This window comes from Sparus aurata, chromosome 5, assembly GCF_900880675.1.
Source record: "Sparus aurata chromosome 5, fSpaAur1.1, whole genome shotgun sequence".
Lineage (NCBI taxonomy): Eukaryota > Metazoa > Chordata > Actinopteri > Spariformes > Sparidae > Sparus > Sparus aurata.
In genome coordinates this window covers 1,062,523-1,076,176 of record NC_044191.1, presented here as the reverse complement: position 1 = coordinate 1,076,176, position 13,654 = coordinate 1,062,523, and the positions used below count along the sequence as shown (strand labels likewise).

The 13,654-nt window shown below is 41.4% G+C and overlaps 1 protein-coding gene across 1 annotated transcript; it reads left to right on the top strand.

Annotated features, from left to right (window-relative positions):
* Nucleotides 1-778: 778 nt before the first annotated feature.
* nelfb (negative elongation factor complex member B) lies at nt 779-13,140 on the top strand. Its single transcript, XM_030418385.1, has 13 exons — nt 779-1,049; nt 2,358-2,518; nt 2,606-2,705; nt 4,641-4,871; nt 4,951-5,136; nt 5,256-5,368; nt 5,464-5,566; nt 6,931-7,026; nt 7,204-7,346; nt 8,920-9,026; nt 10,018-10,159; nt 10,298-10,406; nt 12,641-13,140. Exons 1-13 carry the CDS (start codon nt 930-932, stop codon nt 12,797-12,799), a joined length of 1,770 nt encoding a protein of 589 aa, XP_030274245.1. The 5' UTR covers nt 779-929; the 3' UTR covers nt 12,800-13,140.
* Nucleotides 13,141-13,654: the final 514 nt, after the last annotated feature.

Below are 13,654 nucleotides of genomic sequence, written 5' to 3'. Positions count from 1 at the left end.
ATCAGTTTGTATGATTTACGTAGAATAAAACGTGAAAACATTGTCTGATTCCAGCTCCTTAAATTCTGGTTCCTTACTCCTCTATGACATTAAACTGGGCTGTGGACAAAAAAAAGATTTTTGTTGACATCATTTTGGGCTTTAGGAGACAACATTTGTTACCATTTACTGATATATGTCAACCAAACAATTAATCAGTTCATCGAGAAAATAATTAACAGATGAGTCAAAATTGAGGATAAATGGTTGCAGCCCTTGATGTAGTCACATCTCATCCATTTTAATCAGCTGTATAAATCTGTGACAGCTCAGAATTTTATGGCTCACGCTGACTATGTTTTATAGATTTACTGTTTTTTCAGTGGCAAAACTACTAATAGGTCATCAGTAAAAGTCATAACACTCCCCTGTGTACTTAAAGTCATTCATAGCCAATGATTATAATTTTCTGTGGATTTCTGTTTGTGGTCATGATCATTTATAAGTGAGTTTATGGCTATGACTTGAAAATAGAAACACTTATAATGCGTGAGCATTTTAACATTCAGGATTTAGCCAATACAGCAAACCTGGCAGTGTACCACTTAACTCTTTTAAAAGTTGATTAGTTGATTGAAATCATTATTTTTTTAAAAGACGAAACACAAACAAACCACCATGAGAACACAGGCAGTTTTAATCAGACGATCGAAAAGGAGCGGGAAGACGTGTCTGGTGTATTCTGTTTCCTGCAGAGCGACAATGAAGCGCGGAACTTTCTTCGTCGCCAGGTTTGTTTTGGACGGACTGTTTACAAAGTCGCAACACAGGAAGTTTGCTCTGACAGCGGTGAGCATAATGTGCTGGTTTGTTTTGTAGCAAGCCATTATCTTTTCGGTCACGCAATTCACATGCTTGAATACTGAATTCACACCGAAGCGTTTGAGTTGATGTCCAAAGAGAGGAAAATGTTCGCGGGGCTGCCTGAGCTCGGGATCTCCAACGGCGAGGACCTCAAAGAAACTCTCACCAACTGCACAGAGCCTCTGAAAGCCATTGATCAGTTTCAGGTACAATCCGTTTGTTTGCCAAACAGAACATTACTGCAAATCACTCATTAGCGTTACAGTGTCCCATATATTGTACACTTCCTCCAGGTGATATTACACTGTCGTCACTGTTGTCTTGTCAAGGTTAGCTCATTTTAACAACGTTGCAGTGAAAGGCGCCGTTTGATTGGAACGCCATGCACAGCCATTTCTCAGTAGAGTGTACAACAGATTTAGTAACTACAAGTGGTCATTGTTTGGGATGTTGCGACTTGAGCGCGAGTCCTTCTCAGAATGAATCGAGCGGCGCGAACTCAGTGCTGCGCGAGATCCTCGGTGGATGTGCTGATGGTGGTTCGTGCACACAATGCGAGGCGAGGCTGGTTACAGCTGACGTCACGCGGTTTTGTGCGCTGAATCTCATTTGTTCTGCATAGGAAGTGTTTACTTCACCGACACATGATGACTTGGAAAACATTGACGTGCAGCCTCTTGAACTGACATAATAATGATAATAACAATAACTTTGTTTAAGAAAATACAACTGTTATTATTTAGCAGCAGGACAGATTTGTACATCCAGTTTTTAATCTCAGCAAGGTAAGATGATAGCTTTACTAAATCAGATATCTTGGGGTATGTTAATGAAAGAATTTTAGTGCTACACACTGAAATCCCCCCTCAGTTTATTCTTGGATGTTTGACAGTAAACCGTGATGAATTATTTTCACAAATAATATATAAATAGTTGAGTCAATGAAATGCAAACAGTGCTCAAAGTGACCTCTTCAAATAGCTAACATATTACTGTCATAAATGCCAAAGAAACGCAGCAAATCCTCGCGTCCAAGAATTTGGAACCGGCTAATGTTTGATATTTTCGCTTGAAAAATCTGTGAAATAATTAATCGATTATCAGAATACTTGCCATTTAAGTGTCTTTCGATCGACCAAGTCATTAATCAATGAATCGTAGCAGCAGCTGTGATAGTGTATTCATAGTTCAGCTGGTGCTGACCCTGACAGGCTGCATCCTTTTTTTTACTATGTAGAGAATGACTGAACAATCTTTTTTCAGGAGTTAAAATTGCATCTGATTTGTGTGTGTTCAGGGAGATGTACATCTCTGCATGCAATCACCAAGTTTACAAGCACTTAATGCAATGTGATGTAAGACTGTATGAAGCAGTTCATAAATAAAGCGGTGGACCATCACCAGATGTCTTCATTTGGGTTTTACCTGATCTCTGCAGTTGTTACTTAGGAAGGGAACATTTATTCAGCTGGCTACATCCGACACTAACCCCTGATGTTGTTGCACGACTGCAGATGGAAAATGGCATCCTGCTGCCAACCCTCCAATCAGCTCTGCCTTTCCTCGACCTCCATGGAACGCCTCGCCTCGAATTCCACCAGTCTGTCTTTGACGAGCTTCGAGATAAGCTGATGGAGCGAGTCGCCACCATTGCAGAGGGCAAGGAGGAGGACAGGTGTGTCATGGTTGTTTTTGACTTTGATTAGTGAGGAACCAGCTTGGATGCTATCCTATTTGTTCTCTTTCCCTCTGCTGCTTACAGATATGGGAAGCTTGAAGAGCTGCTGGAGAAGAGTTTTCCTCTCGTCAAAATGCCGTCCATTCAGCCTGTAGTGATGCAGGTGCTGAAGCATCTACCCAAGGCAAGTGTTTGTAGGGCTATTACTGACAAACAGCAATATATTACAAAGGTGTGTGTACTATTGACATTTAATCAGCACAGTTGGACCACAGATTTAGCTTATTAACAGTTATAGACAGTACAGTGCAATTAGAATATAATCTATAATCTCTGGGCACACACATTTCTCTTTATTGAGTTCCCTCTTATGTTGTGCTGACTGCGTGTAGAACTCATAAAAGTGAACTTTGTGTAAAGAAATAATGACTGTAACCTATTAGACTTAACAGTGTGTATTGTGGTAAGTAATTATTTAATGTACACTTATTGAACTATTGAGCAAACTGAGGTCTTAAAATTCCATTTGCTGATGAATAATTCTGGAATTCTGAGATGCCCAAGTAGTGCAGAACTGTGCAAACTGTCTCTTCATGTCTGGTGTTAAGTGTTTAAGTCTGTTGTTGAGCCGGCTTTCTGTGTGAATTAAACAGTGGTCGTCTTTGCAGCAGAGCTGCTTCACTCTGTGTGAACAAACAACGGTGGAAAATTGGTGAATAGATGCTGTGGTGATAATATGGCATCTGTGTGAAAAGGGCCTTAAAATAACGGCGTCACAATCATGGTGATGGCACATTGTGTTGTAACAGGGTGAATGGTGTCTGCCTCCTGTTTCTGCTCTATGTAACTTCAGTTACAGAGAGGGGAGGATCAAAGTGTTACATACATGTTCACTTGTTCACTTCACTACAAGTTTTCAACACATCACATTGTTCTGATGTCACAAGTTTTGTTTGTAGTTAGAACCTATATTACATCTGACAAACTGTTACACTGTGTGTGTGATGGGGTGGGTGGGGCGTGGGGGCTGTGGAAGTGGTAGAGCAGTGTGTTTTTGCGTCTGTTGTGTATTATTGTAATGTATGTTTTGTGTTATCTTTGTATCTGTGTTGGGACCCCCTCAAAAACGAGATGCTGCATCTCAAGGGGTCATCCTAAATGAATTGAATTGAAATTGAATTGATTTGTATTTATCACAGTGTTGTTGCACTCAGATACTGTGGGTGGCGCCACATTGCAAAAATGCCAATCTTTACGTAATGTTGCTTTAAGTGTTGAAATGCTCTGTGAATTACTGTAAACATGCGGCAGAAAAACCTCAAACTACACAACAAGTAAATGTTTCCTTGAGATGGATTGGATTGACTCTGATCATGCTCATGTTAGGTTAGTTTCTGTGATAAATGTGTATATGATTAGTCATTTCCTGCTCTGTTAAGGGAATGTGAAACCAAGATTATCAGTGGTTGCTCGCAGTGGAGGTAGTTGGGGGTATGGGCGGAGCATCAGTACTGCGGCTTTTGATATTCAGTCTGGGTCCGTGGTTATGTGTTGAAGTGAATGGAACTATACTGCAGACTTCAGTCTCTGCTGTGAGTGACAACCAGCATTTAACCTGTCACAGCTGTGTCATGTGAGTCCAACACAAGTTGAGCACTGGTTCAGTAGAGCTACTGCAGAGCTAAACAATGTTTCATGATCTACATTGCTATGTTAGTCTTTATTAAGTATGAGTTAGCCTGACAGGTATTCAGTCATTACTTCAAGATATACAGACGGCTGACAAATTAAAAGGAAAACCTGAATAATGTCTTTTGGAAGAGTGCTGATAATCCGTTCAGTAGAGTTTATAACAAGGAGCACTGAAGCTCTTCTACAGGCTCATGGTGGAACAAAAACCTAGTAAAACACTACACTGCTTTTAACCGTCATCTTGAAATGAAGAATTTCTGACCTGTTGATGGCACTAGATTTAAATCACAAGGATGCAGCCTGCGGGAAAAATGAATGTCTGTACCAAATTAAATGTGGCATGTAGCAAATAGTTGAACCATCTTATAATTGGCACAACAAAAGGTGAAAACACCCCCTCATCCTAATCACGTGCTGCCCCGTGCAGGTGCCAGAGAAGAAACTGAAATTGGTGATGGCTGACAAGGAGCTGTACAAGGTGTGTGCTGTGGAGGTGAAAAGGCAGATCTGGCAGGACAATCAGGCTCTGTTTGGGGATGAGGTCTCGCCCCTCCTAAAGCAGTACATTGTAGAGAAGGAAGCGGCTCTGTTCAGCAGCGACCTCTCCATCCTGCACAATTTCTTCAGCCCTTCTCCCAAAACACGACGGCAAGGCGAAGTGAGTCCCAGTCATCAGATTGATTAAACACTTACTCAAGTCTGATGTTGCATGTTGATAAGCTTTTCTGCTGTTGTAGGTGGTCCTTAAACTGACGCAGATGATTGGAAAAAACGTGAAGCTGTACGACATGGTGCTGCAGTTCTTACGAACGCTCTTCCTGCGAACGCGAAATGTCCACTACTGCACACTGAGAGCAGAGCTGCTCATGTCTCTTCACGACCTGGACATCAGTGAGATCTGCTCTGTTGACCCCTGCCATAAGGTAAAGGACACAAACAGTAATGGCGAATCATTTGAGTAACACCACTGTATCACTGAAGACCCAGCACCATGTGCTTCATTTGTGTTTCTCCATTGTGTGTCTTTTATGTGCTGTGACAGTTCACCTGGTGTTTAGACGCCTGCATCCGTGAGAAGTTTGTGGATGGCAAGCGAGCCAGAGAGCTGCAAGGTTTCCTGGATGGAGTGAAGAAAGGACAAGAACAAGTCCTTGGGTAACAGATGAGAATATGCTTACAGTTTATGAACACAGCTGCTCATCTTTAATGAAAGGGTGAATTAATCTTTGGAGAGTTTGTGTGCATTCCAGGGACCTGTCCATGATCCTGTGTGACCCATTTGCTTGTAACACCCTGGTCCTGAGTATCATGAGGAACCTGCAAGAGCTGCTAAGTCAGGATTCTTTACCCAGGGTGAGCATACTGTGCAGGAAGACACAGAAAACATCCTGACGGGATCGTGCATATGTTGTCATGGTGTTCTCCTCATTTACAGCAGGTGGTGTTGATGTCGAGAGAAACATACAAAGCTGTGAAGCCAGCAAAAAAAGGAAAAAGACCTCTACTAAGGAAACTTGAATCCAAACAGTGTAGTTTTGAAAGGTCCAGTGTGTAGGATTTAGGTGGATTTAATCCCAAAATTGGCTTTAGATTTGTCCATTCAAATCGAAAGCAGGCAGGATTTTTTTTCCTCTCCACTCCCTGCCTACTTGCCACAATCTAAGGAAAAAAAAAAACTCTTTAAAGATGACACAGCACTTCCAGACACTTGTCCAGACGTAACTCTGACAACGATATGTTTTCTTTTCTTGAGATCCTCTATTGGTTTATTTTGGAAGAGGGTTCGCTCCTGGCAGATTTCAGAAACAGATTGTAACAAAGTGAGACAATGCTAGTCTTCATTATGTCACATGATTTATTGTGCTGTCAAACTGTCATTTGGTCTGATTGATTATTTTACAGCTAGCATTACTTAAGTTATAAGAGGATATGTGCTGTGCCTTTATTAGTTATTTAATCGTAGAACGTACACATTAGAAGCTTAGAAGGTGTCTTAAGATTTCTTCTTTTGTCTGATCAACAGTCAAAATCCAAAAATATTAAATTAATGATGATTATAATCCAGGAATGCTTACATTTTAGGAGCAAGTGCAAGACTGCTGATCTAAATTGATGGAAAAAAGCTTTTATTCAATCAACCAATTATTCATTGATTTTTTTTTTCTACCGCGAGTATGTGTGTATGAGTTGCTTCATAATAAAGTACAAGTACCATTAAACCTGAAAAGGGATTAAATATATATTATAATAATAAGTCAAATCACTGCTGCTTACACCAACCAACGTGTTTATTTCAGCTGTAGCTTTTACATTTATAGATGTGTTTGTGTATATAGTAGTGTTTTGTTTATTATGCTGCTCTGCTAATGTCTTTGGTAAACCAAATCTAGCCAACAACAACATCCTACTGCTGGTCTGGTGAACTGCTAGTCTGGGGTAAACTCAAGCTGTCATTTTCTATAAAAGCAGCATACAGGTGTTTAAGATTAAGAAGTATTTCTTGAAATAACACCATGAAAAAAGCAATTAGATGTATGTAAGCTATTATGGAAGCAGGGCTTTTCTATGCGGGAGGTATTGCAAACAAACATGGAGGTTGATTCTATAGCACCAAAGTAAATTTGCAGTCACTATGAGGTTCCCTCACACACACACACACACACACACACACACACACTTCATTATATCAACAGCGTGTAATGTGTGTTTGTGAACAGGACAGTCCGGACCTGATGCTGCTGCTGAGGATGCTGTCGCTGGGTCAGGGGGCATGGGACATGATTGACAGCCAGGTCTTTAAAGAGCCTCGGTTGGTACGTACAGTAGATCACCTCAGTTGTATCCGTGCAGGTTTTTTAGTAACTGCTAAATTCTGGCTGTAAATGGTTCAAAAATGGAGTCATTTTCATTTTCATTTCATTAAAACAGATGTAAATAAATTGGCTGCAAGTCGTTGACATTCATTTGTCTTCCTCTGCGCCTGCTCTCAGGATCTGGAGGTAGTGACCCGCTTCCTGCCTGCCATGATGTCAGTGGTTGTTGATGATCACACCTTCACCGTGGAACAGAAGCTTCCAAGTGAGGAGAAGAGTTCGCTGTCATACCCCACAACTCTGCCTGAAACCTTCAACAGGTAAAGCTTCGCAGCCAGAGAGAGGGAACATGATTTGGTTCAGCAGTTATTTATTATAGGTCCTCTGAAAATGTGATCAAATCTGCTGGATCAAAAATATACACACGGTAACTTGAATGAGCAATTCTGATAATTATAGAATTTTGTGTGAATCATATGTTCTCTGTAGCATGGCCTCTTAACTTCTACTGAGTGATTATGATTGATAACAGCTGGTGACATTCCTGGGCCCATTTTAATAGGATTTGTTTGATACGCCCATTAGACTCAATAACAAACACTTCCCAAAGTCCTGACTTCAACCCTATCGAGAACATGAAGAAACAAGTCTGTGCCAGGAAGCCAACGATTGCAGGTAAACTTCACTGATTCTGTCAAGAGGAGTGGTTAGAAATTCAGCCAGAGGATGACCAGAAGCTGGTGGATGGCTATTGAAAGCACCAGATTGAGGTGAAAATGGCCACGAGACATTCAACCAAAAATTAGAATGACTGATCCAGTAGATTTGGTCATATTTTGAGAAGACCTATAATAAATCAATTACTGAACCAAACTTCATGAATGTTTTTGGGACAAAGTAGTTTGTGTTCCACTCATTCATCACAGAAACATGAGAGCTGTATGAGAGACGTTTGACCATGACTGTATATAATGTACAGTATGTATTCATTACATTAGTTTGTTCTTGATGAGGGAACCAAACACTGCAGACGTTTGTTGAAGTTGAAAGTCACTATGCTTTCTAAAACCCCAGTTGAGTTGAACACACTAATAACAGTTTTAATAATACATTAATAAGGTGAGTATGGGGTTTGCAGGTGGTGGAGTGGTTAGAGTGCATGCCACATACGCAGCCGACCCCGGTTCGAATCCCAGCTGGAGGTCCTTTGCTGCATGTCACAACCCCCTCTCTCTCCCATGTTTCCTATCTGTCTACTGCTTAATAAAGGTGTCTATGCCAGAAAAAGTCTTTAGAAAAATAAAAGATAAAAAATAATTTAAGTATGTCATTTTTCCAAAACAAAAATGCTAATCATTCCCCAGTCTGCCGAAATATTAGGAGTTGCTTCTTTATTCTCTGATATTCCTCTGTGAAGTCAATATTTTGGTTGTTTTCTAGACTGTCGGTCTGACACAACAAGAAAACAGTCGACATCACCACTTTTTTCTGACATTTTATAATCTAAACAATTCAGTGAAGAAATAACCATCAGCTTAACTATGCTTCAACTGATGATACATCAGTTGAAGCATAGTATGTTCTTTGTCTTTTTGTCTCTGAAAAAATCCACAGTTTTCTCATATCACCTAAATGGTTCTTTATTTGTTTCTGTTCTTTAATGTAAACATGCTCATGGTCAGATTCAACTCCAGCTCACAAGCAGCTTACATTAGACTGCTTATCTGGATGCAGTGGACTGCAGTCAAGGCAGCTGTCAAAAATCTCTGGACTGAAAACTGTCAGAAAACTGGAATTTCAAGGCACTCCTTGTAATGCTCCTTTAGAAAGGGATGTTTTTCTTTCTTTGTGGTGAATTGTGAAAAAATGTCAAGTATTCCCCACCCCACCCAGGTACCTGCAGGAGAACAGAGTGGCCTGTGAAATGGGTCTCTACTACGTCCTCCACATCGCCAAACTTAGGAACAAGAATGCCTTACAGAGGTTACTACCTGGGCTGGGTGAGTATCGCTCTTTCCCTGAATTTTTGTTACTTCACGATAGTTAAAGGAGAACTTCGGTCGATTTAAACATGTAGCTTCATTGCTCAATTTACCCTTGACTTGCCAGTGCCGAAGACGCGAACAAATTTGGTCCAGCCATTACAGAGCTCCGTGAACGGAGATTTAGCATTGAACGCTAACAGCATGGGGTCAGAACTTTACACTGTGTTTTAAGCGTCTTAACATGCTCCACATCTCACACCAAAAGTTATGCAACATCAGCAGACACCTTAGCACACAGCACTGTAGCGTGTATGACTCAAACTGAATAAAAAAGTAGTTAAAACACTGTGTTTGTGCAAGGAGCTACTTACCTGTTTGTTGACATCTGTGTCTTCCGGTAGCTAGACCAAACTAGTCAATCCGTCGAGCGTGCGCTCAACAGGCTTAACAGGCTATTGTAAGGCTCATGGCTCGTGACAGGCTGTAACATGGACATGTACATTATGAACAGAAACACGAAAATGCTGGATTACGTTTCCGTCTCCGCCAGTGAGGGAGTAAGTGCACGCTCGACGGATTGACTAGTTTGGTCTAGCTACCGGAAGACGCCGATGTCAACAAACAGGGAAGTAGCTCCTTGCACAAACACACTGTTTTAACTACTTTTTTATTCAGTTTGAGTCATACACGCTACAGTGCTGTGTGCTAAGGTGTCTGCTGATGTTGCATAACTTTTGGTGTGAGATGTGGAGCATGTTAAGACGCTTAAAACACAGTGTGAAGTTCTGACCCCATGCTGTTAGCTGTCAATGCTAAATCTCCGTTCACGGAGCTCTGTAATGTTTTCGCATCTTCAGTACTGGCAAGTCAAGGGTAGCTTGAGCAATGAAGCTGCATGTTTAAATCGACCAAAGTTCTCCTTTAAACTTTATGGTTCCATGTTCTTGCTGTTTTCTTTGTTATTGAAGAAGTGATAAAATACGAGATTGTCTCTGCTCCCCCACAGTGGAAACCTACAATGACATGGCCTTTGGGGACATCTTCCTGCACCTGCTGACTGGACACCTCACACTGCTTTCTGATGAGTTTGGATCTGAAGAGTTTTGTTCCGTTGTCTTTGATGGCTTCCTTCTGACTTCTTTTTCCAGGTAGGTTAATTTTATCAGTGCAGTTTTTAAGTGCATTATGAGCATAAAACACAAAGTGGACTGAAGTGTACAATTGTTTATATTCTTGTTACTGCCATGTCTATTGACCATCTTTGTTCCTGCCTGAATATTTTCCAGTAAAGAGAATGTCCATAGACACACCCTCCGAATGTTGCTGCATCTTCACCACAAGGTGCTACCATCGTACATGGAAACCTTGACGAAAACTCTTGAACCTCCAAAACAGGTTGGCTTCCTTTCTACTTTCCGCTTGTGCCTTGAAATGGACCAGAATTTTAGAGACTGGTAGAATCAAGAAAAAGTCTGCCTAACTTAAGGCCCCCACACACCGCCCAGACGTCCAACTGTCTTATCCGACCACTCTCCGACCACTCCGTTGCCTCTTGTCTGACCCGTTCGGCAGAAAAGTTGCATTGAACACACCGCTTCGACGTGCTGCCTACGCCACAGTAGCGTGTACGTTCTGCGCTTGCGCGAGATGCAATAAGCGGGTGGCGCTTGTGTTGTGAATTGTAAACGAGAACCTTATGCATGCAACTCTCTTTACTTTCGATCAAAACGAAACTTAACTATTTCCGATAAAAAACAGCTGCATACTAAACATGCAGCGAGGCTTTACCAAACTTACACAAATTAATTCGTCCTGAACGGACGTAACAACTAGTCTGGTGCCACTACTGCAAAACATGAAAACGGGGAATGACGGAACGGAGTGCATAGAAAAACAAAGCGCACACAGTATTCCGTCCCTCCCACACACCGCGGTGATTCGCCAGCACACCGCCAATCAGAACGGCCATTCAGCTGGCACACAACCAATCAGAGGATCCAATGGCTCAGACGTCCGACGGCCCTCCTCCTCAGACTTCGAATGCTCAGTCGGATCCGACAACGTCCGCGCGGCTCCGAAAGCTTCCGACGCAGCTGAACACACCAAACATATTTGTTCCCGACCTCTTCCGAGTCTCTCCAAACGCTTCAGACGTCCAACGGTTGGGCTGGTGTGTTCCTGCCTTTACAGTCCCACAGTGACACTTTTTGGAAGTTTATAAGTTGTCTAATCACATAAAAAACAGTGTTTTTCAAAATACCTCATATATTTCAACCCAATTTGTATAAGTTACGTTTTTCGCTCTAACATAGTCGGCATCAGTGAACAGGAACCTGTTGAACTGTCTTTCTCGCAGGGAGGGAGGCCGTTTTCTAGGGCAAAGTTCACTAAAGTCTCAGTGGGGAGGGCTGGCGTTGTGGTGATTTTTCAAGACAGTAACTACAACAACACAATAGTGGAAGGAGACAAACACATAGTGAGTTAAGGTTTTGGTAGAGTCGGTAGGACAGACAGGAGGACAGACACTTCTCCATGTGTAACTGTGTTTTTTTACCCTCATATAAGTTGCCAAAGACACAACCAGTTACCACTTCATTATTGCTTGTTCATGTAGCATCGCTTTGTGGGACATTACTCTTTATTTTGTTGCGTGAAGGATCTGTTTGGTTTTATTAAACACTGTGAACATCATCAGACTGACACCCCCCCGCTGTGTGCTGCCAGCTTATCCATTCACACAGGTTCAATTCGCCAATGCCTCTGATACTACGCAATGGAACTTCACCCCTCGTCGCATCTGAGATTTGTGTGAATGGGGCTACTGACTGGAGGGGGGCTTTAAACTGGGGAAAACATGGAAAACAATTGCCTTAGTCACCTATTCAAGTGGCATGTTAAGTAATAGATAAATAAATCAGCCAATTGTACTACATATGGTAAACAGGGTGCTACATACTGACATACACATCAGGCTGCTTGATATGATTGAACAATTTATCCTGATACTAGTAAAGATATTGATACTTATTATGATATAACAAATTATTTCAGAATCACATACAAAAAATCCATCTGAAGTTCAAAGCAGTAAACTGTGTCCTATGTGTACAACAAAAAAAATGAAAAACGTTTTTACTTGATAAACCTGTTTCACAGGGGTTATATCTTCACCCAGTATATGGTGTGAACTGTTAAAGAACGACAGTATAGACTGCACCTATTTTTATGTAAGGAAATGTGCTGTTACTTCCTCCTCTTACATTATATGCTTCATATCTTGAAGCCACATCTAGCCTTAAATAGGAAGTGTCAAATTGCAGTATGCTTACAGGAATTGGTATGTGCCCCAAACATCAGTTGAAATTGAGGGGCGCCTTGGGGTGGCTCAGGTGATAGGACATGTGTCCTCATATACAGAGGCTGTGTCCTCACACATTCCAAGCTGTCCTATATATAAAGCAGCTCTGAAAAGAAAAAAAAATAGAACAAAAGAAAACAGCATAATATCCACATACAGTGACACAGACCTAAAATATTGCATCTATCCAGTAATCATTTCAAATAAGAGCTTTAAAACAGAGCAGTTTCATGTGTTGTACTGACACTTTATTTTTTCACTTTCTCCACAGAGCAGCGAGCCGGTGAAGGAGCTGTACACCCAGCTGACGGAGAAGCTGGAGGCCCAGAAGAAGAGCCCCCCACCTCTAGAAGAAACTCCATCCCTGGATCTGGGGCTGCACCCAGTGACTGTCCCCACCACTGCCTCCACCCCAACCACGCCTCTCTGAGGAGAGAAGATGAGAACTTTCCATCAGTGACTGACTGTAAATGAAGCCACCAGTTGACTCGTGAATTTTCAAAAAGACTGAACATTTTACACTATCATTTATTGAATGATTTTTCTTGGAGGTTTTCTTTCAGTACATGTTTCTTGCTCTGACAGTGTAGTCCAGCGGGAGAGGGCAAGGGTGGGTGGGGGTGGGGTCATCACTTTTCTAAACTTTGTGCTCTTGCATTATTGTCCAAATATACAGTATTTTCATATGTAATTGGGCTATCAGTATGTTCATTTTGAATTGTGTCAGTAGTGCAACAAACATGTAAATAAATGATTATTTAGAAATATAAAGTGGTGTTGTTTGTTACAGGTAAAGTGTTTAGATGCAGTGCAACATCTTAGGCAGCACTGACACCTCTGTACACATTCCGTCTCTTGATATGAAAAAAATTGACCTCAGCCGGCAACTCCCCTGGTAAACACGCAGCACATATGTAGGCAGTGTGAAAGGGGAGCAGTAAGTGTGATCTTCAAAAGATCTTTGAAAAATTGAAAGTCATCCACATGAATAGTACTTGAGCAAAAGTCTTATGGTATCCCATATCAAACGTATTAAAAGTATAAGTGAATTATACATAATGTATTACATATGTACAGTATATACTGAATAGTGCGGGTTGATTGATCATCAGCCTGGCTGATTATCGGATGCTATTTACAGCATTTTTCTGATTATTTTTATTTCTGATTATGTTTTGCTTTTAAATCTGATTGCCAATCTAAAAATAAAAATTTAATGAGATTAAAGCTCCAAGCAGCGATGAATGGGCACTCGCAGTCAACGTGCGTCGGGCATGCCGCCATC

Coding starts and splice junctions, on each gene's coding strand:
- nelfb (XM_030418385.1), top strand. CDS start 930: ATGTCCAAAGAGAGGAAAATGTTCGCGGGGCTGCCTGAGCTCGGGATC. Junction 4,872..4,950: donor AAACACGACGGCAAGGCGAA/GTGAGTCCCAGT, acceptor CTGCTGTTGTAG/GTGGTCCTTAAACTGACGCA. Junction 5,567..6,930: donor GTCAGGATTCTTTACCCAGG/GTGAGCATACTG, acceptor GTTTGTGAACAG/GACAGTCCGGACCTGATGCT.